At 40.9% G+C, this 26,485-nt stretch overlaps 1 protein-coding gene across 3 annotated transcripts; it reads left to right on the top strand.

The window, feature by feature from the left end:
• LOC115102446 (C4b-binding protein alpha chain-like) lies at window positions 1-21,116 on the top strand. Of its 3 annotated transcripts, XM_029622403.2 has the most exons (13): window positions 1-117; window positions 416-508; window positions 7,182-7,367; window positions 9,028-9,124; window positions 9,589-9,662; window positions 9,755-9,937; window positions 12,821-12,997; window positions 13,257-13,364; window positions 14,773-14,802; window positions 17,398-17,439; window positions 17,921-17,966; window positions 18,541-18,615; window positions 19,181-21,116. In XM_029622403.2, exons 2-12 carry the CDS (start codon window positions 430-432, stop codon window positions 18,599-18,601), a joined length of 1,083 nt encoding a protein of 360 aa, XP_029478263.1. In that variant the 5' UTR covers window positions 1-117; window positions 416-429; the 3' UTR covers window positions 18,602-18,615; window positions 19,181-21,116. The 3 variants fall into 3 exon arrangements, with proteins under 3 accessions (XP_029478263.1, XP_029478264.1, XP_029478265.1); XM_029622404.2 differs by lacking the exon at window positions 18,541-18,615; XM_029622405.2 differs by lacking the exons at window positions 17,921-17,966; window positions 18,541-18,615.
• The last annotated feature ends 5,369 nt before the right edge of the window (window positions 21,117-26,485 follow it).

Genomic DNA, 26,485 nt, shown 5'->3' with positions numbered 1-26,485 from the left:
GCTTCAAGACTGCTGCCAACCAGGATATTCGCACAATAAACGTTCATTTGCTGTTGCGAAACAGGCAGACAGAGCTGTCAGTTGAAGAAGTCGTAGGTAGACTACTTGTACAATAAGGTAAGACTATGAGTTTTCCTAATACTATAACTGATCATTATTGGACATTGTTATAGAAGAAAGTGCGATATACGCAAACACAGTAGCTAGCTAACGTTAATTAGCCATGCTAGCTAGCTCGCAGTCTCCAGTACCAGCTAGCTAACGTAGTTGTGCCTGTATTTTATTGTGAACACAGTGTGATAACGACAAGTGGATATTGAGAAATTCATCCGTGTAAGAGGGGATCAAACTTTACAGTATAGATTATCAAGCAAACCAACCAATTCAGGAGATTGTGTGCTGCTGCTCGTTACAGGAAACGAAGACGTCATGCAGCCCTCTAAAGACGTCTGTTGGTTCTTGACAATATGGATGGTCCACCTTGCCCTCATGGTTCTCACTGTTCAAGGTAGGGTCATCTACAAGCAGAACTCTATTTCTATGACTGCATGTTTTCATCCATTGGTTTGAAACGTGTACCACATAGTTTCTAAACCCAGGGGCGCAACACTCACGCTTTTCATATAGAACAGGGTTTGAGAATAGTTGGGGAATACCAACATTAATTTCCTATTGACCCCCATTGTAAAATCGTCAACTTGGTCGTCATCGATTATTTGTGTTATACAGAAATAGCACAACATACCGATAGGCTCCAGTGTTGTTCAAGAGAGGTACATGAAGCCAGGTCAAAAATCCCAACCGATGGTTTGGGAAATAGAGCCAATGAAAAGACCCGAGGTAAAGTTCGTTTTATATCCGGACATTCAACATACATTAGCCAAAAGCCATTTTAAAATGGTAAAAATCAATAACTAATTCATTGATTGTCACAAACATAAAAATAGACATGGTTTATTTTATAAATGACTTTTTACAACCTGTTTTGAATACGAATTCCAGTTTTGATTTGTTGGAAATGTAAATCTTTAAAATGATATTTAAAGCTGTATAAATCATTAACTAATTCACCGTTTGTCACAAACATCAAACTATGTATGATTTATTCTAGAAAGGTTTAGCATACTTTTACAACCTTTGTTTTGTGTAAACATTACAGTTTTTGATAGAGGGCATGTAGTCCGTCTAGAGGGCATGTGGTCAAAGTTCTAACGAGTCTGTTGTACCCTATTAGAAGGGGCCTGGCATAAAATGTGCATCTTAAATCAAATTAGATTACAGGAAAAAAATCTACAGGATGAATGGGTCATCAAAGAAGACCGGTTGGTGGATCAAGAGGACCAATAGGATCAACATGGACATTCCACAGTGGAGATAACGAAAACTAAGAGTGAACCATAACATACACTACAGTTCAAAAGTTTAGGGTCACTTAGAAATGTCCTTGTTTGTGAAAGAAAAGCAAAACAATTGTCCCTTAAAATAACATCAAATTGATCAGAAATACAGTGTAGACATTGTTAATGTTGTAAATGACTATTGTAGCTGGATACAGCTGAGTTTTAATGGAATGTCTACATAGGCATACAGAGGCCCGTTATCAGCAACCATCACTCCTGTGTTCCGATGGCATGTTGTTAGCTAACCCAAGTTGACCATTTTAAAAAGCTCATTGATCATGAGAAAACCCTTTGCAATTATGTTAGCACAGTTAAACTGTTCTGATTTTAAAGAAGCAATAAAACTGGCCTTCTTTAGACTAGTTGAGTATCTGGAGCGTCAGCGTTTGTGGGTTCGATTACAGGCTCAAAATGGCCAGAAACAAAGCACTTCTTCTGAAACTCATCAGTCTATTCTTGTTCTGGGAAATGAAGGCTATTCCATGCGAGAAATTGCCAAGAAACTGAAGATCTCGTACAACGCTATGTACTACTCCCTTCGCAGAACAGCGCAAACTGACCAAAAAAATAAATCTACTGGCCCAAATCAGCACTACATAATTCAGCAGGGAGGTGTGCAACTACCACACAATTATACTAGTGGGTATCCCTTTCAATTCACATTCCTTGCAGAAAGAACTATTTGCAAACCTTTTAAAACATCCAGAAAGACAGTGGTCTTAGAAAGGTATTTATACTTTTTAAAAGACATACTTTATGTGGATGTTCTGCCAGCGTTTTAATGTCCTAGTTTTATATATTTTTCTTTACCTCCAACTCTAAATATCCAAGTCAGCCCTTGGGGATCAGATTTACCATTATACCCATTGATCAAACGTATAACAGATGCTCAAAAGGAGTTGTCTGTGATATCTAGACTCGCCACTTTACTAGGTTCAACACCCTATTCACGATAATAAATTGCTCCTACGTACACCAAGTCCTGTGGTCTTGGCTTGCTAGACACTAAAGCATGCAGAGAAGTATTCAGGTATTATGTTACTGTTTGTTAGAACTGTAGAATGTGCAAAATGACAGCACAGTCTGATGGTCTTTTGTAACTCAGAAAACCTGTTCGCCGGGGTTGGAGTAGCCAGGAGGAAGGCATGGCCAGCCGTTGAGAAATGCTTATTGAAATTTTCGATTATCATGGATTTATTAGTTGTGGCCGTGTTACCTAGCCTCAGTGCAGTGGGCAGCTGGGAGGAGGTGCTCTTGTTCTCCATGGACTTTAGTGTCCCAAAACATTTTGCAGTTAGAGCTACAGGATGTGAATTTCTGCTTGAAAAAGCTAGCCTTTGCTTTCTTCACTGACTGCGTGTATTGGTTCCTGACTTCCCTGAACAGTTGCATATCGCGGGGACTATTCGACGCTATTGGCGGACTGCCACAGAATGTGCATATTTTCACTTTTCTGTGAAATCACTGAATTAGTTATTGATATTTTTTCTGTCTTTAAATGCAATATTTGAGATTTTATGTATTTATCAAAACTGGAATTTCTACTCTAAGCAAAGGTTGTAAAAGTACACTAGACATTTATAAAATAAATCATACCTAGTTTGATTATGTCAGTGAAAACGCTATTGATTTATACTGTTTAAATGGCATTTTATAGATGCCATAGTTATGTATTTCTATCAAGTCAACTGGAATTTCTACAAAAAAAAGGTAAAACTATGCTAGACATTTATAGAATAAGTCATATCTGGTTTGATTTTGTGACAAACGGTGAATTAGTTATTGATTTTCAAATGGCTTTTGGAGAAGATCCGTTGAATGTCCGAATGTGCAATTTATAAAACCAACTTTACCTCTGTGAAAAGAAGCCAGTGGCTTCAGGCTATTTGGAGTGGGAAATGTGGGGACGCTGTATTCAAGTAGAATACACATACAGTGCAAATTCCCATTACCCCCCCCCCCCCCAATCTACACACAGTACCCCATAATGTATTTAAAAATATATATTTAACCTTTAACTACGTAAGTCAGTTAAGAAAAACTGGATTTGGGAGAAGGATAAATGGGGAAGGCTTGGGCGTGTGGCTGTGGGGGGGTGCAGTGCTGTTGACCGGGGTAGGGGTAGCCAGGTGGAAAGCATGCCCAGCCGTAGAAAAATGCTTATTGAAATTCTCAATTATAGTGGATTTATCGGTGGTGACAGTGTTTCCTATCCTCAGTGCAGTGGGCAGCTGGGAGGAGGTGTTCTTATTCTCCATGGACTTGGGGCGGCAGGGTAGCCTAGTGGTTAGAGCGTTGGACTAGTAACCGAAAGGTTGCAAGTTCGAATCCCCGAGCTGACAAGGCACAAATCTGTCGTTCTGCCCCTGAACAGGCAGTTAACCCACTGTTCCTAGGCCGTCATTGAAAATAAGAATTTGTTCTTAACTGACTTGCCTAGTAAAATAAAGGTAAAATAAAAAAATATAAAAAAATTACTGAGGAGTGGCTTCCGTCTGGCCACTACCATAAATGCCTGATTGGTGGAGTGCTGCAGAGATTGTTGTCCATCCTGCATCTGTGCACAAACTCAATTTAACCTTGCACTACTTCTAAACAATGTCAACTTTGGCAAAGTCTATGAAACTTAGTACACTGTATTCGTAACGGATTATAGTTTTGGTAACATAAAAATGTATTGATCAGATGTTTCATTGATGAGAAAATGTGCAGAATGTCAGCCCAGTTTCACTCCTGGCTTTCTGTCCGACTCCCACACGCTACCACAAGAACTGGTCCCGAACCCAACCACAGTCCTGCAATGTTATTTTAGGTGTACAGTACCAGTCAAGTTTTAGAACACCTACCCATTCAATGGTTTTTCTTTATTTGTATTATTTTCCACATTGTAAGTTAATAGTGAAGACATCAAAACTATGAAATAACACATATGGAATCATGTAACCAATTTTTTTTAAATAAAAATATATTTTATATTCTTCAAATAGCCACCCTTTGCCTTTGACAGCTTTGCACACTCTTGGCATTCTCTCAACCAGCTTCATGGGGTAGTCACCTGAAATTCATTTCAATTAACAGGTGTGTCTTGTTCATTTTGTGAAATGTATTTTCTTAATGCATTTGAGCCAATCAGTTGTGTTGTGACAAGGTAGGGGTGGTATACAGAAGATGGCCCTATTTGCTAAAAGACCAAGTCCATATTATGGCAAGAACAGCTCCGATAAGCAAAGAGAAACGACAGTCCATCATTACTTTAAAACATTAAGGTCAGTCAATCTGCAAAATGTCAAGAACTTTGAAAGTTTCTTCAAGTGCAGTCGTAAAAACCATCAATTGCTATGATGAAACTGGCTCTCATGAGGACCGCCACAGGAAAGGAAGACCCAGAGTTACCTCTGCTACAGAGGATAAGTTCATTAGTTACCTCAAATTGCAGCCCAAATAAATGCTTCAGAGTTCAAGTAATAGACACATCTGAACATCAACTGTTCAGAGGAGACTGCGTGAATCAGTCCTTCATGGTCGAATTGCTGCAAAGAAACCACTGTTAAAGGACACCAATAAAGAAACACAAGCAATGGACATAAGACCGGTTGAAATCTGTCCTTTGGTCTGATGAGTCCAAATTTTGAGATTTTTGGTTCCATCCGCCATGTCTTTGTGAGACGCAGAGTAGGTGAATGGATGATTTTCGCATGTGTGTTTCCCACCATGAAGCATGGTGGTGGTGTGGGCGTGCTTTGCGGGTTACACGGTCTGTGTTTTATTTAAAATTCAAGGAACACTTAAACAGTATGGCTACCACAGCATTCTGCAGCGATACACCATCCCATCTGGTTTGCACTTATTTTTTATTTAACCATTATTTAACTAGGCAAGCTTAGTGGGACTATCCATTTGTTTTTCAACAGGACAATGACCCAAAACACACCTCCAGGCCGTGTAAGGGTTATTTGACCTTTTGACCAAGGAGAGTGATGGAGACCGTATCAGATGACCTGGCCTCTACATTCATCTGACCTCAACCCAATAGAGATGGTTTGGGATGAGTTGGACTGCAGAGTGAAGGAAAAGCAGCCAACAAGTGCTCAGCATATGTGGGAACTCCTTCAAGACTGTTGGAAAAGCATTCCAGGTGAAGCTTGTTGAGAATGCCAAGTGGGTGCAAAGCTGTCATCAAGGCAAAGAGTGGCTACTTTGAAGAATATAAAATATATATTTTTTAATCAAATTAAACTTTCTTCTTTCGCATACTCAAGTGGCCTATTTTAGGACGCAAATATGGGTATTCAGACACGGCCTGTGTCTACTGGTGTCCTAGCTAGCTTCTTCTGCAGGGTTTATCAGTGGTTGGCATCCAACGTTATGTACTGGAGCACCCCCAATAGAAGTATAAAGAGGAGTTCCGTACAGAGATGCCCACATGTAGGAACGCCCTTACTTACGAGCCGCAATTACGCCCTTCTCAACCGGGTTAGAATTTTGGCAAGTCTGTGAAGTGAAAAATTCGAAAGGCAACCTAGATTCGAGACAATGTCTTTTATATAGCTGAGCCTGTCATTAACTACAACCGTGTGAAAGTGACACTGACACGTTAACATTTTTGTTAAGAACAACTTTATATGGAATAGCAGTGCCTTTTCATTTGACGGCCTGCACTGGTAGACCTGACGAGGCGTTTCTTCGCGTGAGCTATGCTAGCTAACGTTGCCATGACATTGCTTTAAAAAAAAATAATGTTTTAACCTTTTATTTAACTAGGCAAGTTAGTTAACAATTTACAATGACGGACTACGCTGGGCCAATTGTGCGCCGCCCTATGGAACTCCCAATCCCAGCTAGTTGTGATGCAGCCTGGATATCTTCATACTGTCTTTGCTTATACCGTCTATGGTTTGAATCATTGTCTCACGTCAGATTGCGTGACGGCCGTCTGCACTGATAGTGTACTGAAATTCTATCTAATAACACAAATTAGTTTTCGTTATAGTTAATGTTCTGATTAGTGTGCCGAATTCTGCAGCACAGATAACGGTTCTAGCTGCGACGTCATCGCGTTGGCCAAACGCGATGATGATGATTTCTAAGAACAGTCCCGTATCTTTAGTGGCATACAACTTCATCAACAAGCTGGCAAACTATCTACCGTAATGGCCATTCAAACAAGATAGCACAAGGCTGCTAGCTGGGGCAAGAGGAGCTGATCAAGCATGTCTTTCTGTAGGAGCCAGCAAAGAAAGAAATTCTGGTCTACTTAACGGGGTGGGTCTCCTATAGACACCAATGCAATAGTAACTGAGTCTGATCTACTTAGTTCATTTGCCTTTAATTGAACCAGAAAAAAAAGTGGGGTGTCTCGCTTCCACTTCCGTCTCTGGTAACCAGTGCATTATATCTGCGTGAGTTTCAAAACTAAGAACTAGTGTTTGGAAAATGAGCACAATCTCAATATAAGAGATGCGACTTTCAAGACAGCTCAAAACTAACATTTTTGACTTGGAAACCCACTGTAGAAAAATGAGCTCCGAGCTTCCTACTTGGAATAATCGACCAATAGGAAGCTCTACGCAAAACACGTACGTAAATGTTAACCCTTCGAGTGTATGAGTTGTCTTGAAAGCACCATGAGTTCCACGTTTAGTTAGACACATTGGCTCCTGGCAACTGCGTGTCAGGTTATATTGACCCCATCTGACATGAGACAATGTGGGTTTTGAAGGTGTTTGTCCACCTTGGTATTTGTCCACCTTGGTCATTCAATTTTGTCTCTTTTGTTTTCAGGTCAAGACTGCTCCAAACCCATACCGTTAGAAGGGTCAAACATGGTTTTTACATCAACTCAAGAGACATTTGGAGAGGGAACAACCGCACGTTTTGAGTGTTCAACTGGATATATCCCTGCAGGAGGGTCTCGATCAGTCATCTGTACTGCTGGCGTGTGGAGTACAGTGACACTGACATGCGAATGTAATTCCAATAATTGTATTTTTTATTGTGCTAAAAAGTTAGGCCATATTCCTGTAAATGTTTTTAGTTCTAAAATAGTCGCCCACTCTATATAAGCTCCCAGTAATTTATTGGGTAAACCACCAATGTTTCAGTATCACTGTGCCTTCTTCAGGGTAATATCATGAATGCTTGAACCAGGGCTTCGCTCAGTAAATGTTTACATTCTGGAGCGTTCAATTAAACGGAAACGGTGCTGTACGGAACGACCTGTTGAAAAACGTGGAGGGGTTGGGGAGCCTCGTCATCGTGGCTCTGTCCTTTTTTTTAAATACGTCACTCATTGCTCCTCGCCACACGGGAGCAAATGTACCTCTGTTCAAGAGCGATTTGGGGAAACGTGTCGTTCAGCACAAACCGTTCTGCAATGTAGCAACCGTTCAAGCGAACTGAGCGCACCTCAGACTATATAGACAAACAGTTTGTGCAACCAATGACAATAGTGAGGTGTGTCATAATCTAAAAATCCCTGTTAGTGGTGTCATCTCATGCAAGACACATGGCGGAATCCATCTCCTCACCTGTCCATGTGGGAAAACCCATGTAGGGGGGGGGGGGATTAAAACAACGCATAGCTGAACACCGCAGCTCAATCAGGTGCAAGAACACTGACTACCCAGTAGCAGCTCACTTTGTTTGAGCTAACCATCCTATTTCTTCCCTCAAATACAAGAGGTATCGAGCATGTTCCCCTACCAAGGAGAGGAGGTAACATTGAGACCCTACTACTACAGAGGGAGGTCTACTGGATCTCCTATACAAAAAATACTAGTGGTCTGAATGTTGACTTGGACCTCGGGCCCTTTTTAATAAACAAGTCCCCCCTTTTTTATGACCAGGTCTGCTAAATGAACGTATTCTTTCCACAGCTTATCAGCGTGCACCCAAGATGTTCCCTGGTAGAGATGCTTATTATGCATTGCGTTTGAACCAAGGATTGCATGTGACTAAGATGAAATTAATTGGAAACAATTAAATCTATATATGAAATAGTCAAATGCATTTTCATGTTAATACTATGTACAATATCTAATCATGTTGTAATATGATGAAAACAATAGCCTAATATATTTAACATGCTGTAAACTATTGTCTTTTAACAGTAACTTTTTCATCCTCAGCACCCTAATTACTATGACATACCCCTCACTAGTCATTGGTTGCATTAATTGCACTGGTTGTTTATATAACCTGGTCAAGCATTCATGATATTACCCTGAAGAAGGCACAGTGATCTAGAAATGTTGTTTTACCCCAAAAATTGCTGGGAGCTTGTGTATACAGTGTGCAACTCTTTTATTTGTTTTTATAGCCTATAGTTTACTCGCCGTTAGTCCGCACCTCCTAACTCTTTGGGTATGCACCAGCTCATGCTTTTCACTAAACAGTTTTTACCCACCCACTCACAGCTTGATATATTCATTGCCCATTCATAAAACTCACTGAAAAAGTAGGCTAACCTGGAATCTGGACCTGTTTTCTTTCAACATTCCACTCTTTGCCACTCCATGTCATGTTTGGCATATGACACAGAGTGGCAAGGAGTGGAATGTTGGCACAAAACAGGTCAGGCTAGCCTACATTTCCTCTGTACATGACTCTTTTTTCTTTATGGTTTCAGTAAGGCCGTGTGGCTCACCAGGAGAAGTGATGAACGGCCGATATAATCTCTCAGGGGTTCTGTTTGGCGCCAGGGCTGTTGCTTTCTGTGACACTGGGTCAGTGCAAGGCTATTTGCCTCATATCTCTCTCTCTCTGTGTCTCTCATAGGGCTGAACCATAGAGAGAGCACTCATCTTTGTATCTGTGCCATTATAGCATCTGTGACCACTACGTTTTAAAGTTGTCCATTTTTATTCTTCTTCACTGGGCTCCCAACTCAGGAATCCCCACCCAGTTGGCTATTTTAAAATGCTGGAAGCCCTTATTGGCAATGATGAGTCTATCTTCATGGGCTGAACTGAGTGGTTAAACATGTCAACTGTCCATTTGTAGGCCTAATTTTATGATTTCCAGATCGGCCTTAATCAAACTTCACCTCACTAAAAGCTGAAGGAAATGTTTCATGTTTAGCCTATAATCTTCCTTTGCTATCTTGCTTAAGGTCAGAGCCGTCTCTGTTGTAACCCTTGCTATCCTTAAAGCAATACTCCAAATACTGTCTAATCTTTCTCTTTTTCAGCTATATGCTTGTGGGCAGCGGTGTAAGGAACTGTTTGGTCGACGGCTGGGATGGCAGAGTTCCTGTATGTGAAGGTTAGTCAAGGTGAAAATAACTATCTTAAACAGTTCTATGCTTGTGCCGAGATCAAAACTGTTCATAACTGCTGTTGTGTTCTACTCTGCAGTGGTGAAGTGTGGAAAGCCCCCCACCATTGTCAACGGTGTACTTGTTATCCCACCTGATGAAGAGTACCACTATAGAAGTGTTGTGGAATATAGCTGTGAGAAGGAATTCACTCTGGTTGGAACTAAATCCATAGTCTGTGAAAAGGATGGAGAATTCCAGCCAGCTCCACCGGAGTGTAAAAGTACGTTGAAAGCTTGCCTTTTTCCCCCCTTCTGTTTTAAACAATCATAATTATGGTTGTTGACAGGACAGAACTGTTCGTATGAACTGTTCACACTGATAAGATATTGTAATCAGATTACAGATACTTTTGAAAACTAGATTACTTCTTGCATTATTTGACTTCAGAAAGTATTCAACTAGAGGTCGACCGATTAATCGGAATGACCGGTTAAATAGGGCCGATTTCAAGTTTTCATAACAATCGGTAATTTTGGACACTGATTAAAAAATAAAAATGTTTTTTAAAATATTTTTTATTTATTTATTCTTTACACCTTTATTTAATCTTTATTTAACTAGGCAAGTCAGTTAATAACACATTCTTATTTTCAATGACGGCCTAGGAACGGTGGGTTAACTGCCTTGTTCAGGGGCAGAACGACAGATTTTTACCTTGTCAGCTCAGGGATTCAATCTTGCAACCTTACGGTTAACTAGTCCAACGCTCTAACCACCTTCCTCACGAGGAGCCGGCCTGTTACGCGAATGCAGTAAGAAGCCAAGGTAAGTTGCTAGCTAGCATTAAACTTAATCAATCATAATCACTAGTTATAACTAAACATGGTTGATGATATTACTAGTTTATCTAGCGTGTCCTGCGTTGCATATAATCGATGCTGTGCGCATTCGCGAAAAAGGACTGTTGTTGCTCCAACGTCTACCTAACCATAAACACCAATGCTTTTCTTCAAATCAATACACAGTAGTATATATTTTTAAACCTGCATATTTAGCTAAAAGAAATCCAGGTTAGCAGGCAATATTAACCAGGTGAAATTGTGTCACTTCTCTTATGTTCATTGCACGCAGAGTCAGGGTGTGTGCAACAGTTTGGGCCGCCTGGCTCATTGCGAACTAATTTGCCAGAATTTTACGTAATTATGACATAACATTGAAGGTTGTGCAATGTAACAGGAATATTTAGACTGATGGATGCCACCCGTTAGATAAAATACGGAAGTCTTATTTTCGAGATGATAGTTTCCGGATTCGACCATATTAAGGACCTAAAGGCTCGCATTTCTGTGTGTTATTATGTTATAATATGATTTGATAGAGTAGTCTGACTGAGCGATGGTAGGCAGGCTCATAAGCATTCATTAAAACAGCACTTTCGTGAGTTTTGCCAGCAGCTCTGCTGTTTATTACTTAAAGCCTACTCCCGAGATTAGGCTGGTGTAACGATGTGAAATGGCTAGCTAGTTAGCTGGGTGCGCACTAATAGCGTTTCAAACGTCACTCGCTCTGAGACTTGGAGTATTTTTATTTTACCTAGGCAAGTCACTTAAGAACAAATTCTTATTTTCAATGACGACCTAGCCTGTTCAGGGACAGAACGACAGATTTGTACCTTGTCAGCTCGGGGGTTTGAACTTGCAACCTTCCGGTTACTAGTCCAACGCTCTAACCACTAGGCTACCCTGCCGCCCCATTGTTCCCCTTGCTCTGCTTCGAGGGTGTCTGTCGTTGTGTTCCTGGTTCCAGGAAGGAGCGAGGAGAGGGACGGAAGCTTTACTGTTACACTGGCAATACTAAAGTGCCTATAAGAACATCCAATAGTCATAGGTATATGAAATACAAATGGTATAGAGAGAAATAGTCCTATAATTCCTATAATAACTACAAAAAAAACTAAAACTAAAACTTCTTACCTGGGAATATTGAAGACTCATGTTAAAAGGAACCAACAGCTTTCATATGTTCTCATGTTCTGAGCAAGGAACTTAAACGGTAGCTTTCTTACATGGCACATATTGCACTTTTACTTTGTTCTCCAACACTTTGTTTTTTCCTTATTTAAACCAAATTGAACAGGTTTCATTATTTATTTGAGGCTAAATTGATTTTATTGATGTATTATATAAGTGTTCATTCAGTATTGTTGTAATTGTCATTATTACAAATACATTTAAAAAATTGGCCGATTGATCGGTATCGGCTTTTTTGTCCTCCAATAATCGGCATCGTGTTGAAAAATCATAATCAGTCGACCTCTAGATTCAACACCTTTCTGTTTTCTCAATGGCATTCAATTCAGCTTTGAAAAACGGCGCAAGTTTTAAGTTTGTTCCATCAGAGCGAGTCTGACCATAATTCAGAGACCACTATGATGACACCCCAAATGCGTTTGATGGATCCTTTGTCTACTTCTAATGCCTCTTAAGGGGAAAGTAATCAGATTACATTACTGCGTTTGAGTACTCCAAAGGTTATGTAACTGATTACAATTTTGGACAGGTAACGGATTATATTTAGAAATGAACCTACCCAGTCCTGTCCACTACACAATCATGAGCAAGGTCACGGTCCAGATGATAAAATAAGTGTATAAATATCACAGTATCTAGCCTGATAATACAGATGTACATGAGACAGCCTAAGGAGTGGTCTGAACAGTGCACACCCTAATGCAGGGCTGCCCAACCCTCTTCCTGGAGCTCTACAGTCCTGTGGGTTTTCAGTCCAACCCTAATTTAACACACCTGATTGTACTTATTAGCTTCGCAACAAGATCTTAACTAGCTGAATCAGATCTGCTAAATTAGGGTTGGACTGAAGAACTACAGGACAGTAGATTTCCAGGAAGAGGTATGTGCAGCCCTGCCCTAATGTGTACTATACACTTAAAACCATGATGCAACATTGAGCTCAGGGGAAATTAGTTACAAAAATATAGCCTATTTATTGAAAAGATTAGTTGCATAATATACATAAATAGGTGGTTATAACAACATTGTGTTAATATTGCTTCAAGTAGCCTAAAACCAACAAATAAGAGACTTGGGACACCTTTACTTCACAACCATAGAGAATAAACATCTCTTTGCTCTTACATCTGCAGTGGTTTCATGTCCTGCTCCTGTTGTTGAGAATGGCGTTAGGATTCAAGGTCGTCTGCCCCCCTACCAGCACAAGTCTTTTGTGATGTATAAGTGCAACGATGGATATAAGATGATGGGAGAGGCCAGTCTGACATGTGAAATAGAAGGCTGGTCAGCTTCTATTCCCACATGCAAAGGTAAGACTTGTTTCAGTGTGTTACTTAACATACTTTATCCTGTATTTTGGATCAGATATTTTGTGCGTCATTTGGTATTTAGTGCCAGATGACCAATGTGTCAGCAAACTGACTTTCTGAATTGTAATTGATCTCATATAAACATATAGAGAATATTTTGATAAGACAATATGGTATGTGGAGGGATAACAACAGTACATTGATGTGACAGACTGGACAAGAATAGTTATTGGCCTAATTGCATTGCATGCCTTTATAGCCCTTCCGACGACAACAAAGCCCACTACTACTACTACTACTACTACCACTACTACTACTACTACCACAACAGCTACTACCACTGCTTCAAAGAAAACCACAAACGAAGGTACAGTCCTTTTTGATACTGCTTGGCACAATCCTAATCTAATTTTCCAGTGAGCTACAAAAGTATTGGGATAGTGAACATTTTTGTTGTTTTGGATTTGAAGTGATACAATGTCATAGAAATGAATGGTAAATAATGTATTGTGTCATTTTGGAGTCACATTTATTGTAAATAAGAATATTTTTTTTGTTTTAGCCCTTTTTATCCCCAATTTCGTGGTATCAGATGGTTTTACGCGCTTCAGCACTCGGAGGTCCCGTTCTGTGAGCTTGTGTGGCCTACCACTTTGCGTGTTGTTGCTCCTAGACGTTCCCACTTCACAATAACAGCACTTACAGTTGAATGGGGTAGCTCTATCAGGGCAGAGATTTGACAAACTGCTTTGTTGGAAAGGTGGCATCCTATGACTGTGCCACGTTGAAGGTCACTGAGCTCTTCAGTTAGGCCATTCTACTGTGTGTGTGTGTGGACCAGAAGTCCCCACAAGAATAGTAAACTAAAAATGTTTTGACCAACTGGGGACAGTTGGTTCCCAAAAGGTCAAATGCTATTTATAGGGGGTTTAGGGTTAGAATTAGGATTAGGATTAGGAGATAGGGTTAAGGGTACAGGTTGGGGAAAATAGGATTTTGAATGGGACTGAATTGTATATCCCCACAAGGTTAGCTGTGCAAGACTGTGTGTGTGCGTGCTCGCCAGGACCAGACATGAGTGCTGCAGCTCTGTGGTAAAACATGATTATTTACTAGCATAACAACTGCCACCGTTAATGCAGTAAAGGTTGGATGATATTTTGGACAATTTTTTTGTTGTTGCTTGTTACAACAGTAAAATCAGCTTTCAAACAAGTTCTACTCAATGGCCGAATCTACCAGCATCAATGGCATTCACGACCCATCCCCAGTCCATGTAGTGGGCGGGGATACCTGGCCGTACTTCTGAGTATGAACCTCAACTGTCGCAACATGAATGGAAATGGGTGTAGGTGAAAGCTGGTGGCGTTGATATTTGGCAGTCTCTGCCACGTACAAATCAAATTTATTTATATAGCCCTTCGTACATCAACTGATATCTCAAAGTGCTGTACAGAAACCCAGCCTAAAACCCCAAACAGCAAGCAATGCAGGTGTAGAAGCACGTACACAGGCTTGCAGTGCATAGCCTCCAGATTGCGAGCCTGAAAACTAGGGCAAAGCAGTTGGCTAGGTACTGCTCTGTTTCAGCTGTCGTGGGAAGCCCAGCAGTTTGGAGAAGGAGGTGCTTTTCCTGTACCCTTGAGTGCCATGCATACAGGGACCTTTTGAAGTGTTTGGATGCTTTTTTTTGTACATTTGATTGTTGGATTCAAATAAAGCATTTATTGTGTGTGTGTGTGCGCAAACCTTAATATCTCTTCTTTGTGTTACAGATCGCGTACCTGGTCCCCCTGATGCTAAAAGTAAGCGGTCACCCAGCTTTTACCTATTGATGTTACAACAGTTAGCTCTCATCCGTACATGTTACAACAGTTAGCTCTCATCAGTACATGTTGCACAGTGTATGATGTTACAACAGTTAGCTCTCATCTGTATATGTTACAACAGTTAGCTCTCATCAGTACATGTTGCACAGTGTATGATGTTACAACAGTTAGCTCTCATCTGTACATGTTACAACAGTTAGCTCTCATCCGTACATGTTGTACAGTGTATGATGTTACAACAGTTAGCTCTCATCTGTACATGTTACAACAGTTAGCTCTCCTCCGTACATGTTGTACAGTGTATGATGTTACAACAGTTAGCTCTCATCCGTACATGTTGTACAGTGTATGATGTTACAACAGTTAGCTCTCATCCGTACATGTTACAACAGTTAGCTCTCATCAGTACATGTTGCACAGTGTATGATGTTACAACAGTTAGCTCTCATCTGTATATGTTACAACAGTTAGCTCTCATCAGTACATGTTGCACAGTGTATGATGTTACAACAGTTAGCTCTCATCTGTACATGTTACAACAGTTAGCTCTCATCCGTACATGTTGTACAGTGTATGATGTTACAACAGTTAGCTCTCATCTGTATATGTTACAACAGTTAGCTCTCATCAGTACATGTTGCACAGTGTATGATGTTACAACAGTTAGCTCTCATCTGTACATGTTACAACAGTTAGCTCTCATCTGTACATGTTACAACAGTTAGCTCTCATCCGTACATGTTGTACAGTGTATGATGTTACAACAGTTAGCTCTCATCTGTACATGTTGTACAGTGTATGATGTTACAACAGTTAGCTCTCATCCGTACATGTTGTACAGTGTATGATGTTACAACAGTTAGCTCTCATCCGTACATGTTGTACAGTGTATGATGTTACAACAGTTAGCTCTCATCCGTACATGTTACAACCGCTCTCATCCGTACATGTTGTACGGTATATGTTAGAACAGTTAGCTCTCATCCGTACATGTTGTACAGTACATGATGTTACAACAGTTAGCTCTCATCCGTACATGTTGTACAGTACATGATGTTACAACAGTTAGCTCTCATCCGTACATGTTGTATAATGTTACAACAGTTAGCTCTCATCCGTACATGTTGTACAGTGTATGATGTTACAACAGTTAGCTCTCATCCGTACATGTTACAACCGCTCTCATCCGTACATGTTGTACAGTACATGATGTTACAACAGTTAGCTCTCATCTGTACATGTTACAACAGTTAGCTCTCATCCGTACATGTTGTACAGTACATGATGTTACAACAGTTAGCTCTCATCCGTACATGTTGTATAATGTTACAACAGTTAGCTCTCATCCGTACATGTTGTACAGTGTATGATGTTACAACAGTTAGCTCTCATCCGTACATGTTACAACCGCTCTCATCCGTACATGTTGTACAGTACATGATGTTACAACAGTTAGCTATCATCTGTACATGTTACAACAGTTAGCTCTCATCCGTACATGTTGTACAGTGTATGATGTTACAACAGTTAGCTCTCATCTGTATATGTTACAACAGTTAGCTCTCATCAGTACATGTTGCACAGTGTATGATGTTACAACAGTTAGCTCTCATCTGTACATGTTACAACAGTTAGCTCTCATCCGTACATGTTGTACAGTGTATGATGTTACAACAGTTAGCTCTCATCTGTATATGTTACAACAGTTAGCTCTCATCAGTACATGTTGCACAGTGTATGATGTTACAACAGTTAGCTCTCATCTGTACATGTTACAACAGTTAGCTCTCATCTGTACATGTTACAACAGTTAGCTCTCATCCGTACATGTTGTACAGTGTATGATGTTACAACAGTTAGCTCTCATCCGTACATGTTGTACAGTGTATGATGTTACAACAGTTAGCTCTCATCCGTACATGTTGTACAGTGTATGATGTTACAACAGTTAGCTCTCATCCGTACATGTTGTACAGTGTATGATGTTACAACAGTTAGCTCTCATCCGTACATGTTACAACCGCTCTCATCCGTACATGTTGTACGGTATATGTTAGAACAGTTAGCTCTCATCCGTACATATTGTACAGTACATGATGTTACAACAGTTAGCTCTCATCCGTACATGTTGTACAGTACATGATGTTACAACAGTTAGCTCTCATCCGTACATGTTGTACAGTGTATAATGTTACAACAGTTAGCTCTCATCCATACATGTTGTACAGTGTATAATGTTACAACAGTTAGCTCTCATCCATACATGTTGTACAGTGTATGATGTTACAACAGTTAGCGCTCATCCATACATGTTGTACAGTACATGATGTTACAACAGTTAGCTCTCATCCGTACATGTTGTACAGTGTATAATGTTACAACAGTTAGCTCTCATCCATACATGTTGTACAGTGTATGATGTTACAACAGTTAGCGCTCATCCATACATGTTGTACAGTGTATGATCTCTTTGATGGTTCAAGCAGTGTTTAGGCTATTTAGTGATGATTCATCTTCACTGCAAATTCATGATGGCATCTTCCTTCCCACGTTTGTTTGTTTCTCTTACAGACCACACATGGGTCATATTAGGGAGTGTCCTAGGCGTACTTGGTAAGTTGCAGTGGATTATGACAGTAACAGTACAACATGGTGACCTGTTAAATCAAGTCATACCATCTTCTCCAAAACAAGTTCCAAGAATTGTATTATATTCAATCTTATAAAGACGAACGGGATAAGCAGTATTTGTTTGGTTTTATGTTGAACATTTTCAAATCTAGTCATCATGCAACAATGTTGACTCAATCATTTATTTTCTAGCATATGCTCACCAATGTATTTTTATTACCTAGGTAGTATTCTGTTCAAGCCTTTTCTTGCAGAACAGACATGAAGTTATTTGTAATACTTTTCTATTGTTACTGGTATACAAACCTATAACAATACCCCTTTCTGTTGACATCCCATAATTTATTAATGTTCACAGTAAGGAGAAGGAATATTGTGGTTTTAAACTCTATACAAGTAAAAATGAACTACTTCATATGTTAAACAAAATAATACCTTATAAACGTCTCCTTTTTCTTTCTAGTCGTTGGTTGTATTATAGTATTTATAATCTACAAATATAAAGCACGGTAAGAAATTCTTATTTCATTAACTAACATCCAATCAAGGCTTGTTTCCTGTCATGGCTCCTCCCTCTTTTCTTTGCGCTCACTAAAACAACTGTTGTACAGTTTCGTGTGTTCTTTTGAGTTCTTACTGCTGTCATAGCCACCTATGCTGCTTCAGCTAAATGCTGCATGCTTTATATTTGCAAAGCTTTCTGGTGTTTAACATCAATATACACACACCAGCCACAGAAGTGGAGCTGCAAAGTAAACGCAATGGCCATTTTGTCCCAGAAATCTGCTAGTGTTCTTAAACATTGAGCTAGTTGGTGTGTCTGTTGTTGAAGAGGTCCAGAGGGGTTGTCACACACATGGCAGGCAAGGGTGGCAGATTGATGAGACCAATGGGTTTGGCCTAGTCTGGTATCCATAACATTCCACTCACCACTCCGTGCCATATAGCAAACCGTTTGGCATATGACATGTGGCAAGGACTGGCTTGTTTGCACAAAGCACGTCTGAGTTCCACGCTAGGTTTGGCCTCCTGGTCACACAGAAATACAGACATGGTGACCAGTGCTCGACTTCTGTGTTACAGCTCTCGAGTTGGATACTCAGGAAATGTGGCCACTAGTAACTCTGAAGACAGAGAGTTGTAGCACCCTTGGCCACGGTAAGAAGATGGACTTCTGAGCTCACCGTTTTTATTTAATTTTATATAATAAGAAGTCGGCGTTCCAATTCATCCTAAAGGTGTTCGATGGGGTTGAAGTCAGGGCTCTGTGCAGGCCAGTCAAGTTCTTCCACACCGATCTCAACAAGCCATTTTTGTATGGACCTCTCTTTGTATTAAAATAAGATGGAATAAAAAAAATATGGGTGATGTGATTGAGTATGGTTTAGCAGTGAAATGCTAAATGTTTTTATTTTGATGGGTGAGCATCACTGAGCTCTTCAGTAAGGACATTGTACTACCAATGTTTGTCTATGGAGATTGCATGACTGTGTGCTCGATTTTATACACCTGTCCGCAACGGGTGTGGCTGAAATAGCCAAATCCTCTCATTTGAAGGGGTGTCCACATACTTTTCAGTATATATTGTATGTGTCAAAGTCCAACAGATTTATCCCGTTTATGTTCCACAGGTCCACCCATCCACACGGAGAATGTGTGGAAATAAATGTGAAATGTATTTTCTGGGGTTGTCTTAACTGTATTATTTTGTTTTCTTTTTCAGTACCAAGTCTTCTGATTTGCTTTAGTCTCCTCTTGCATCCTTGAGAAGGGAGTCACAGTGAACATGCTGCTGTGATTTAATGCACTACCCTCCTGCTTATGAATGTACCAGCCCCTCCCAAACACCGGGTTCATATCCTTTCAAAGGAAGTTCTATTACGTGATTGCAGAAACCTCATGATGAAGAATGAATTGGTTCACTCTCATTTGGAAGCTTGTGCTTAATGAGTGGCCTAACCTGATTGTTCCAAAACCATTTACTTCCAGTGTACTTCACTAATATCTCCATCTAAGCCTGCTTTATCTCATTGCCAACGTTCTTAGTTACAATTCTCCCCTTTAGGGCAACCCTGCATCACAAAGCCAGTTTTACACCCTTTGAAATAAAGAATTTGAAGGAAATCATATTTATTAAAATGTCCAACAAGATTCCCCTGTGTATTTATTTGGATAGTGAAGCTAAAACTTGGCTCTGTACTGAAAAACAGCTTGTATCCTAAGGCTATCAGACTCCTGATCAGCCAACAACCATCTCCTGTAGTTAGAGTAGTAAGTAGTACTCCTGGAGTAAGTAAGAGACAAAAGAAAACACACAAGCTCATACATAGTCGTCATACTCACGTATATACACATGCATACCAGTGGAGCCTCCTTAGAGGAGGAAGGGGAGGACCATCCTTAGTGAATGTATTCTTTTTCAAATAGAGACATTAAAGAGGTTATCCTCTTTAGATAAAACTATACTAAATATATTCACACACTGTTTTGCACTGAAGGTCTACAGAAGCCCCAACAACACAATGGTGTAGCCTGAGGACAACTGCTTTCTGTCCTCTGGGTACATTGACTTCAGTTATGATATGACGGTTTGCCTGGTTGTGATTGATGTCCACACGTGAAGGGAGAAGGTGAGAGGAGGAGTGTAGATGCGAGATAATGATAATAATCAAAGGGTTCGTGCTGTTTGTATGTGGCGGCTATGAAAATGAACTGTTTGCGTGTGATCAGGTCTATTCATTCCGACAATTCTGTTTAAAACATTCTAAGACTGAAGCAAACTGAACAAAGTGGGATTAAACATACCTGAATTTGTTCAATATAAACTATTTTGCAACTGTTGGACTAATGATCACATCCTAGATCAGCTAGATGCAGGCAAGAGTGTGCAAAGCGGTATTGAATGTGTCAATGTCTGTCACCTTGATTACTCAAATTTATCTTGACCCGTGAGCCTACTTTGTAAACGTACATTCATAGGCTAGGTTGTAGCAACCTCATGATGGGTATAGGGGAAAATTGAGAATCATGTTGTAGCCTAAACCTATCGCTGTCACATTGAACTAGGTGAATGGAATATGAATTAGTCATCCAATATGCTGTAATAGAAATAAGGACATGCTCGCACATAAAATAATAATTCTTCCCTCATCTTAAATGGCACAGACCACCACAGCCAACGCTGCTGTCCCATGTATATAGAGACATTAAACACTGGACCATTTCTTTTATACTGTTTTTACCCTGTGTGTTCATATACTGTATTCTTCTCATTGCTCATTCTAATAGATCTACTGTGCGTTGCAGTTTTGCTACACTGTTTTGCACACCGCCTGTATTTATCAACTGAATTCTTGACATAGTTCACTGTAATACATCTACTGCTGTACATATCATTCTTAGTGTGTGTGTGTGTGTGTATATATATTGGTTTATATACACAGATTGAATTTGGATTACTGATTAGTGTTATTTGGGTTGTTAACTGGATGTCATTTGTGATTTCTTGTTTGAAATTTGTTCTTATTTGTGTACTTGCTTGACATTTTTTTACAGCACTGTTAGGAGCCAGTAACACAAGCATTTCGATGTACCTGCGATAACATCTGCTAAACTGTATGTGACCAATAAACTTGGATTTGATCTATCTAGTCCCCCCATTTCAAGGTGTCATAAGTATTTGGACAAATTTTAATTTGTGTGTTAAAGATATGCTCCGGAACTTTGGCGACTACTAAGTATTTTTTTTTAACTTCCTGCTTTGGACTGGATGTGTCGACGTGTAGTTCATACATGCATAATCTATGAACAGAATTACTGTTTTACCTCAATTATCCAAGAAATCCCTAGTTTTGAAAGCAACAGTTTTTCTGGAAGATGTGCATTTTCCTCCACGTGAGCCAGCCCCTTACCAATTCAAGTTCAACCAATGAGCTTTGGACTGGATGTGTCGACGTGTAGTTCATACATGCATAATCTATGAACAGAATTACTGTTTTACCTCAATTATCCAAGAAATCCCTAGTTTTGAAAGCAACAGTTTTTCTGGAAGATGTGCATTTTCCTCCACGTGAGCCAGCCCCTTACCAATTCAAGTTCAACCAATGAGCTTCAGCCCCTCGCCATATCAGTGACGGCTAGCAAGATGTACATGATGCACCCACAGCAGAGCAGGAGAGAGCAATGATGTGGTGTACAAATGTGTCATTTTCAGGGAAATGTTTTTGCTTGTGAGTGCTACTTCAGATCTTCCCAACAATGCAGAGAGAAAAATAATAACACCATGAATAAACACAACGCTAAAAGAGGAAAGGGGGGAACCTAGTCAGCTGTACAACTGAAATGTGTCTTCCGCATTTAATCCAACCCCGATTACTTGATGTAGGGGGAAAAGTATTCGGAAAATGTTCAGACCCCTTGACTTTCTTCACATTTTGTTACGTTACAACCCTATTCTAAAATGGATTCAATCGTTTTCCCCCCTACATCAATCTACACACAATACTCCATAATGACAAAGCAAAAACTATCACATTTACGTAAGTATTCAGACACTTTATTCAGTACATTGTTGAAGCGCCTTTGGCAGCGATTACAGCCTAGAGTCTTCTTGGGTAGGACGCTACAAGCATGGCACACCTGTATTTGTGGAGTTTCTCCAATTCTTCTCTGCAGATCCTCTCAAGCTCTGTCAAGTTGGATGGGGAGCGTCGCTGCGCAGCTATTTCAGGTCTCTCCAGAGATGTTCGATCGGGACTTGACTTGTGTATCGGAGGACATCCTGACATGACCCTCCAGCATGACAATGCCCCCAGTCACCGCTCGTTCTGTGTCTGATTACCTGCAAGACAGGAATGTCAGTGTCCTGTGTCAGTGTCCTGCCATGGCCAGCGAAGACCCCGGATCTCAATCCCATTGAGCACGTCTGGTGACCAGTGAGTTGAAATAAGGCGGGGCTTTACCTAGCAAAGACTTATAGATGACCTGGTGCCAGTGGGTTTTCGGCGATGAATAGGAAGCGAGGGTCAGCCAACGAGAGCAGGTCGCAGTGGTGGGTAGTATATGGGGCTTTGGTGACAAAACGGATGGCAATGTGATCGCTTGCATCCAATTTGCTGAGTAGAGTGTTTAAAGCTATTTTGTAATTGATATCGCCGAAGTCAAGGATCGGTAGGATAGTTTACGAGGGTATGTTAGGCAGCATGAGTGAAGGATGCTTTGTTGCAAAATAGGAAGCCGATTCTAGATTTAATTTTGGATTGGAGATGCTTAATGTGAATCTGGAAGGAGAGTTTACAGTCTAACGAGACACCTAGGTATTTGTAGTTGTCAACATATTCTAAGTCAGAACCGTCCAGAGTAGTGATGCTAATCACGCGGGCAGCTATCGGTTGAAGAGCATGCATTTATATTTACTTGCATTTAAAAGCAGTTGGAGGCCACGGAATGAGTGTTGTATGGCATTGAAGCTCGTTTGGAGGTTTGTTCACACAGTGTCCAAAGAAAGGCCAGAAGTATACAGAATGGTGTCGTCTGCGTAGAGGGGGATCAGAGAATCACCAGCAGCAAGAGCGACATCGTTGATGTTATAAGAGAAGAGAGTTGGACCGAAAACTGAACCCTGTGGCACCCCCATAGAGACTGCCAGAGTTCCGGACAACAGGCCCTCCAATTTGACACACTGAACTCTATCAGAGAAGTAGCTGGTGAACCAGGCGAGGCAGTCATTTGAGAAACCAAGGCTGTTGAGTTTGCCGATAAGAATGTACATGATGATTGACAGAGTTGAAAGCCTTGGCCAGGTCAATGAATACGGCTGCACAGTATTGTCTCTTATCGATGGCGGTTATGATATTGTTTAGGAACCTTGAGCGTGGCTGAGGTGCACCCATGACCATCTCTGAAACGAGATTGCATTAGCGGAGAAGGTATGGTGGGATTCGAACTGGTCGGTAATCTGTTTGTTGACTTGGCTTTCGAAGACCTTAGAAAGGCAGGGTAGAATATAGGTCTGTAGCAGTTTGGGTCAAGAGTGTCCCCCCCTTTGAAGAGGTGGATGACCGCAGCTGCTTTCCAATCTTTGGGTGAAGGAGAAATGTGGAGGCTTGGTTGAGTTGCTGTGGGGGGGTGCAGGGCTGTTGACCGGGGTAGGGGTAGCCAGGTGGAAAGCATGGCCAGCTGTGGAAAAATGCTTATTGAAATTCTCAATTATCGAGGATTTATCAGTGGTGACAGTGTTTCCTAGCCTCAGTGCAGTGGGCAGCTGGGAGGAGGTGCTCTTATTCTCCATGGACTTTACAGTGTCCCAGACCTTTTTGAGTTTGAGACTGCAGGAATATCCACCAGAGCTGTTGCCAGAGAATTAAATGTTAATTTCTCTACCATAAGCCGCCACCAACGTTGTTTTCGAGAATTTGGCAGTATGTCCAACCGGCCTCACAACTGCCGACCACGTGTATGACGTCGTGTGGATGAGCAGTTTGCTGATGTCAACGTTGTGAATAGAGAGCCCCATGGTGGCGCTGGGGTTATGGTATGGCCAGGCATAAGCTACGGACAATGAACACAATTGCATTTTATCGATGTGAATGCACAGAGATACTGTGACGTGATCCTGAGGCCCATTGTCATACTATTCATCCACTGCCATCACCTCATGATCTGTACACAATTCCTGGAAGCTGAAAATGTCAACGTTCCTCCATGGCCTGCATACTCACCAGACATGTCACCCGTTTAGCATGTTTGGGATGCTCTAGATCGACGTGTACGACAGAGTGTTCCAGTTTCAGCCAATATCCAGAAACATCGCACAGCCTTTGAAGAGGAGTGGGACAACATTCCACAGACCACAATCAACAGCCTCATCAACTCTATGCGAAGGAGATGTGACGCGCTGCATGAGGCAAATGGTGGTCACACCAGATACTGACTGGTTTTCTGATCCACGCCCATACTTTAAAAAAAGGTATCTGTGACCAACAGATGCATATCTGTATTCCCAGTCATGTGAAATCCATAGATTAGGGCCTCATTTATTTATTTAAATTGACTGATTTCCTTAAGAACTGTATCTCAGTCAAATCTTTGAAAATGTTGCACCTCTATTTTTCCATTACTGTATTTACCAAAATAAATATGCATGTATAAAAATAAATATATATATACTTTCTGAGTCAGGTGACATGGTCAGGAAAACTATGGGCGATGACAAATTCCCACTGTGAGAAGGACGCTGAGAGACTGTGTTCATGTGATCATTGCCACCTGGTGGACTAAATAGCAAATTACATCAGATTTCCTGGCTGGTGTGTACACTGCAAAGACAGAGGCAATGTCTGATTCATTTATGTTCATTGCATTGTTATTTACCTTTGGCCAGCCTCTAATACCTTATTACTCATTAAAGTGAAGTGATTCAGTGTGCAATGTTTTACAAATGCATGGTCCATTTTAAACTAATGTACCCCATAATCTGGGATGCAGCAAGAGCCCCTCAGAAGTCCGGTTCTTCACTCAATGCAGTCATTTCCCCTGCGTCTGTCCAGTTGACTTTGTCCTTTATTGTAACCGATTTCAAATGGTGCTAGAAACACAACAAGACTCTGAACACCAAAAGAAATCGGTCACCCTTGGTGATAGGACAACTAGCCGGAGGTGTCTGTCTGTCTCTGCTGTGACATCCGTGATGACTACAGGCCATTACACCACTGAGGGATATAGTCAATGGCACTTAGGGACCAATTGAATCAGATCCGCTTTAGCCGACATCCACATAGCTGATGTTTTGATGTGTTGGAGGGCGAACTGCGTTAGAGCTGTTAAATCCACAAGCGGCTGCCGGCATTATACCCGAAGGGGACATGGAGTCACATTATGACAAATCCCATGCAGCCTTGTTTACAAGTTAGAACACTGGAATGTGAGCGGTAATCTACACCTCAATAAGGCTGATAGAAATCGTGATTCTGTTTGAATGATTTTCAATTTGAGCGTTATTATTTCTATATAGCCCACACATTCTCGTTCTGAACTTCTAACGGGAGTGGGACTGGTGTGGCTTCCATGACAATGATCACAAGAGCAGCTCCTCACCGATTTGACAGCCCCAACACCACCAAAACATCAGCTATGCAGGTGTCGGCTATCGCCGGTTAAAGCTGATTGAATCTCGGCCTTAGTGTTTCCCCCCACTCAATATGAAGTATCTTTTTCTCACTCGGCTGCTTGTCCGTCCTCCAGTCATTCCAGGGGTGTTTGGTTAGGTGTTGATGGTCCGAGGCACAGCGAAGACGTTGCTACTTCCCGCCCCAAGAACACTGATTTCAAATGGTGCTAGATAATGACTACAACACTCTAAGCCACCACCTGAAACCAGCTTCCAAGAGGAGCATTGTTAGATCACGCCAACCTTAACTGATGAAACTAAACGACACACTCAACCTGCCGGACATTAGAACACAAAATGTGACATGGTTAGTATTCATCTTGGGTTACAAAATGATTCATCATTGCAAGTGTCAGGATACACGTTAGAGCTCATGGAGTCACGTGCTGCACATAAGTCCAATTCTCACACGTTTTGCGGGGTTGATGGGTGTTTGACAAGCGTTAAATCGGGTTAAGTGGCACCTAGCTAGCAGAGAAACTGGCAGAGTTCATCCATGTCAACATGTATGATGTAACCAAGGCTGGCAATGTACGATACAAAGGATTGCAGGATGTCAAGCTACTAAACCGCTTGGGAGGTGTGTCTGATTTAACACGATTGATACATTCATTAGCACTTTGCATTACAGCACAGAATACATTGGTAATAACATAGTAATAGTATGGTAGCACTTTATCCCGTGCTGTAAGCCCACTTATTGTACAACACCTTTCTCCCCATTCTCCCTCCTGGCATGTTTACATTGATTTGAGTGCTTTCCCTGTATAAACATTCCTGCAAAGAACTATTTTTATTCCATTGAGCTTATTTGATTATTCCTTTTTATTATTCTTATGTCGCATGGTCTAGAGTGATGTA

This window comes from Oncorhynchus nerka, linkage group LG20 (assembly GCF_034236695.1).
Source record: "Oncorhynchus nerka isolate Pitt River linkage group LG20, Oner_Uvic_2.0, whole genome shotgun sequence".
Classification (NCBI taxonomy): domain Eukaryota; kingdom Metazoa; phylum Chordata; class Actinopteri; order Salmoniformes; family Salmonidae; genus Oncorhynchus; species Oncorhynchus nerka.
Note: the sequence above shows the minus strand (reverse complement) of the source record. Positions and strands in the feature narration are given on the sequence as shown.

Excerpts from the sequence above, each read along its gene's own strand:
- LOC115102446 (XM_029622403.2), top strand. The coding sequence starts at position 430 with ATGCAGCCCTCTAAAGACGTCTGTTGGTTCTTGACAATATGGATGGTC. Across the intron at positions 9,125-9,588 it reads GTTGCTTTCTGTGACACTGG|CTATATGCTTGTGGGCAGCG; the intron begins GTCAGTGCAAGG and ends TCTCTTTTTCAG. Across the intron at positions 9,663-9,754 it reads CAGAGTTCCTGTATGTGAAG|TGGTGAAGTGTGGAAAGCCC; the intron begins GTTAGTCAAGGT and ends TCTACTCTGCAG.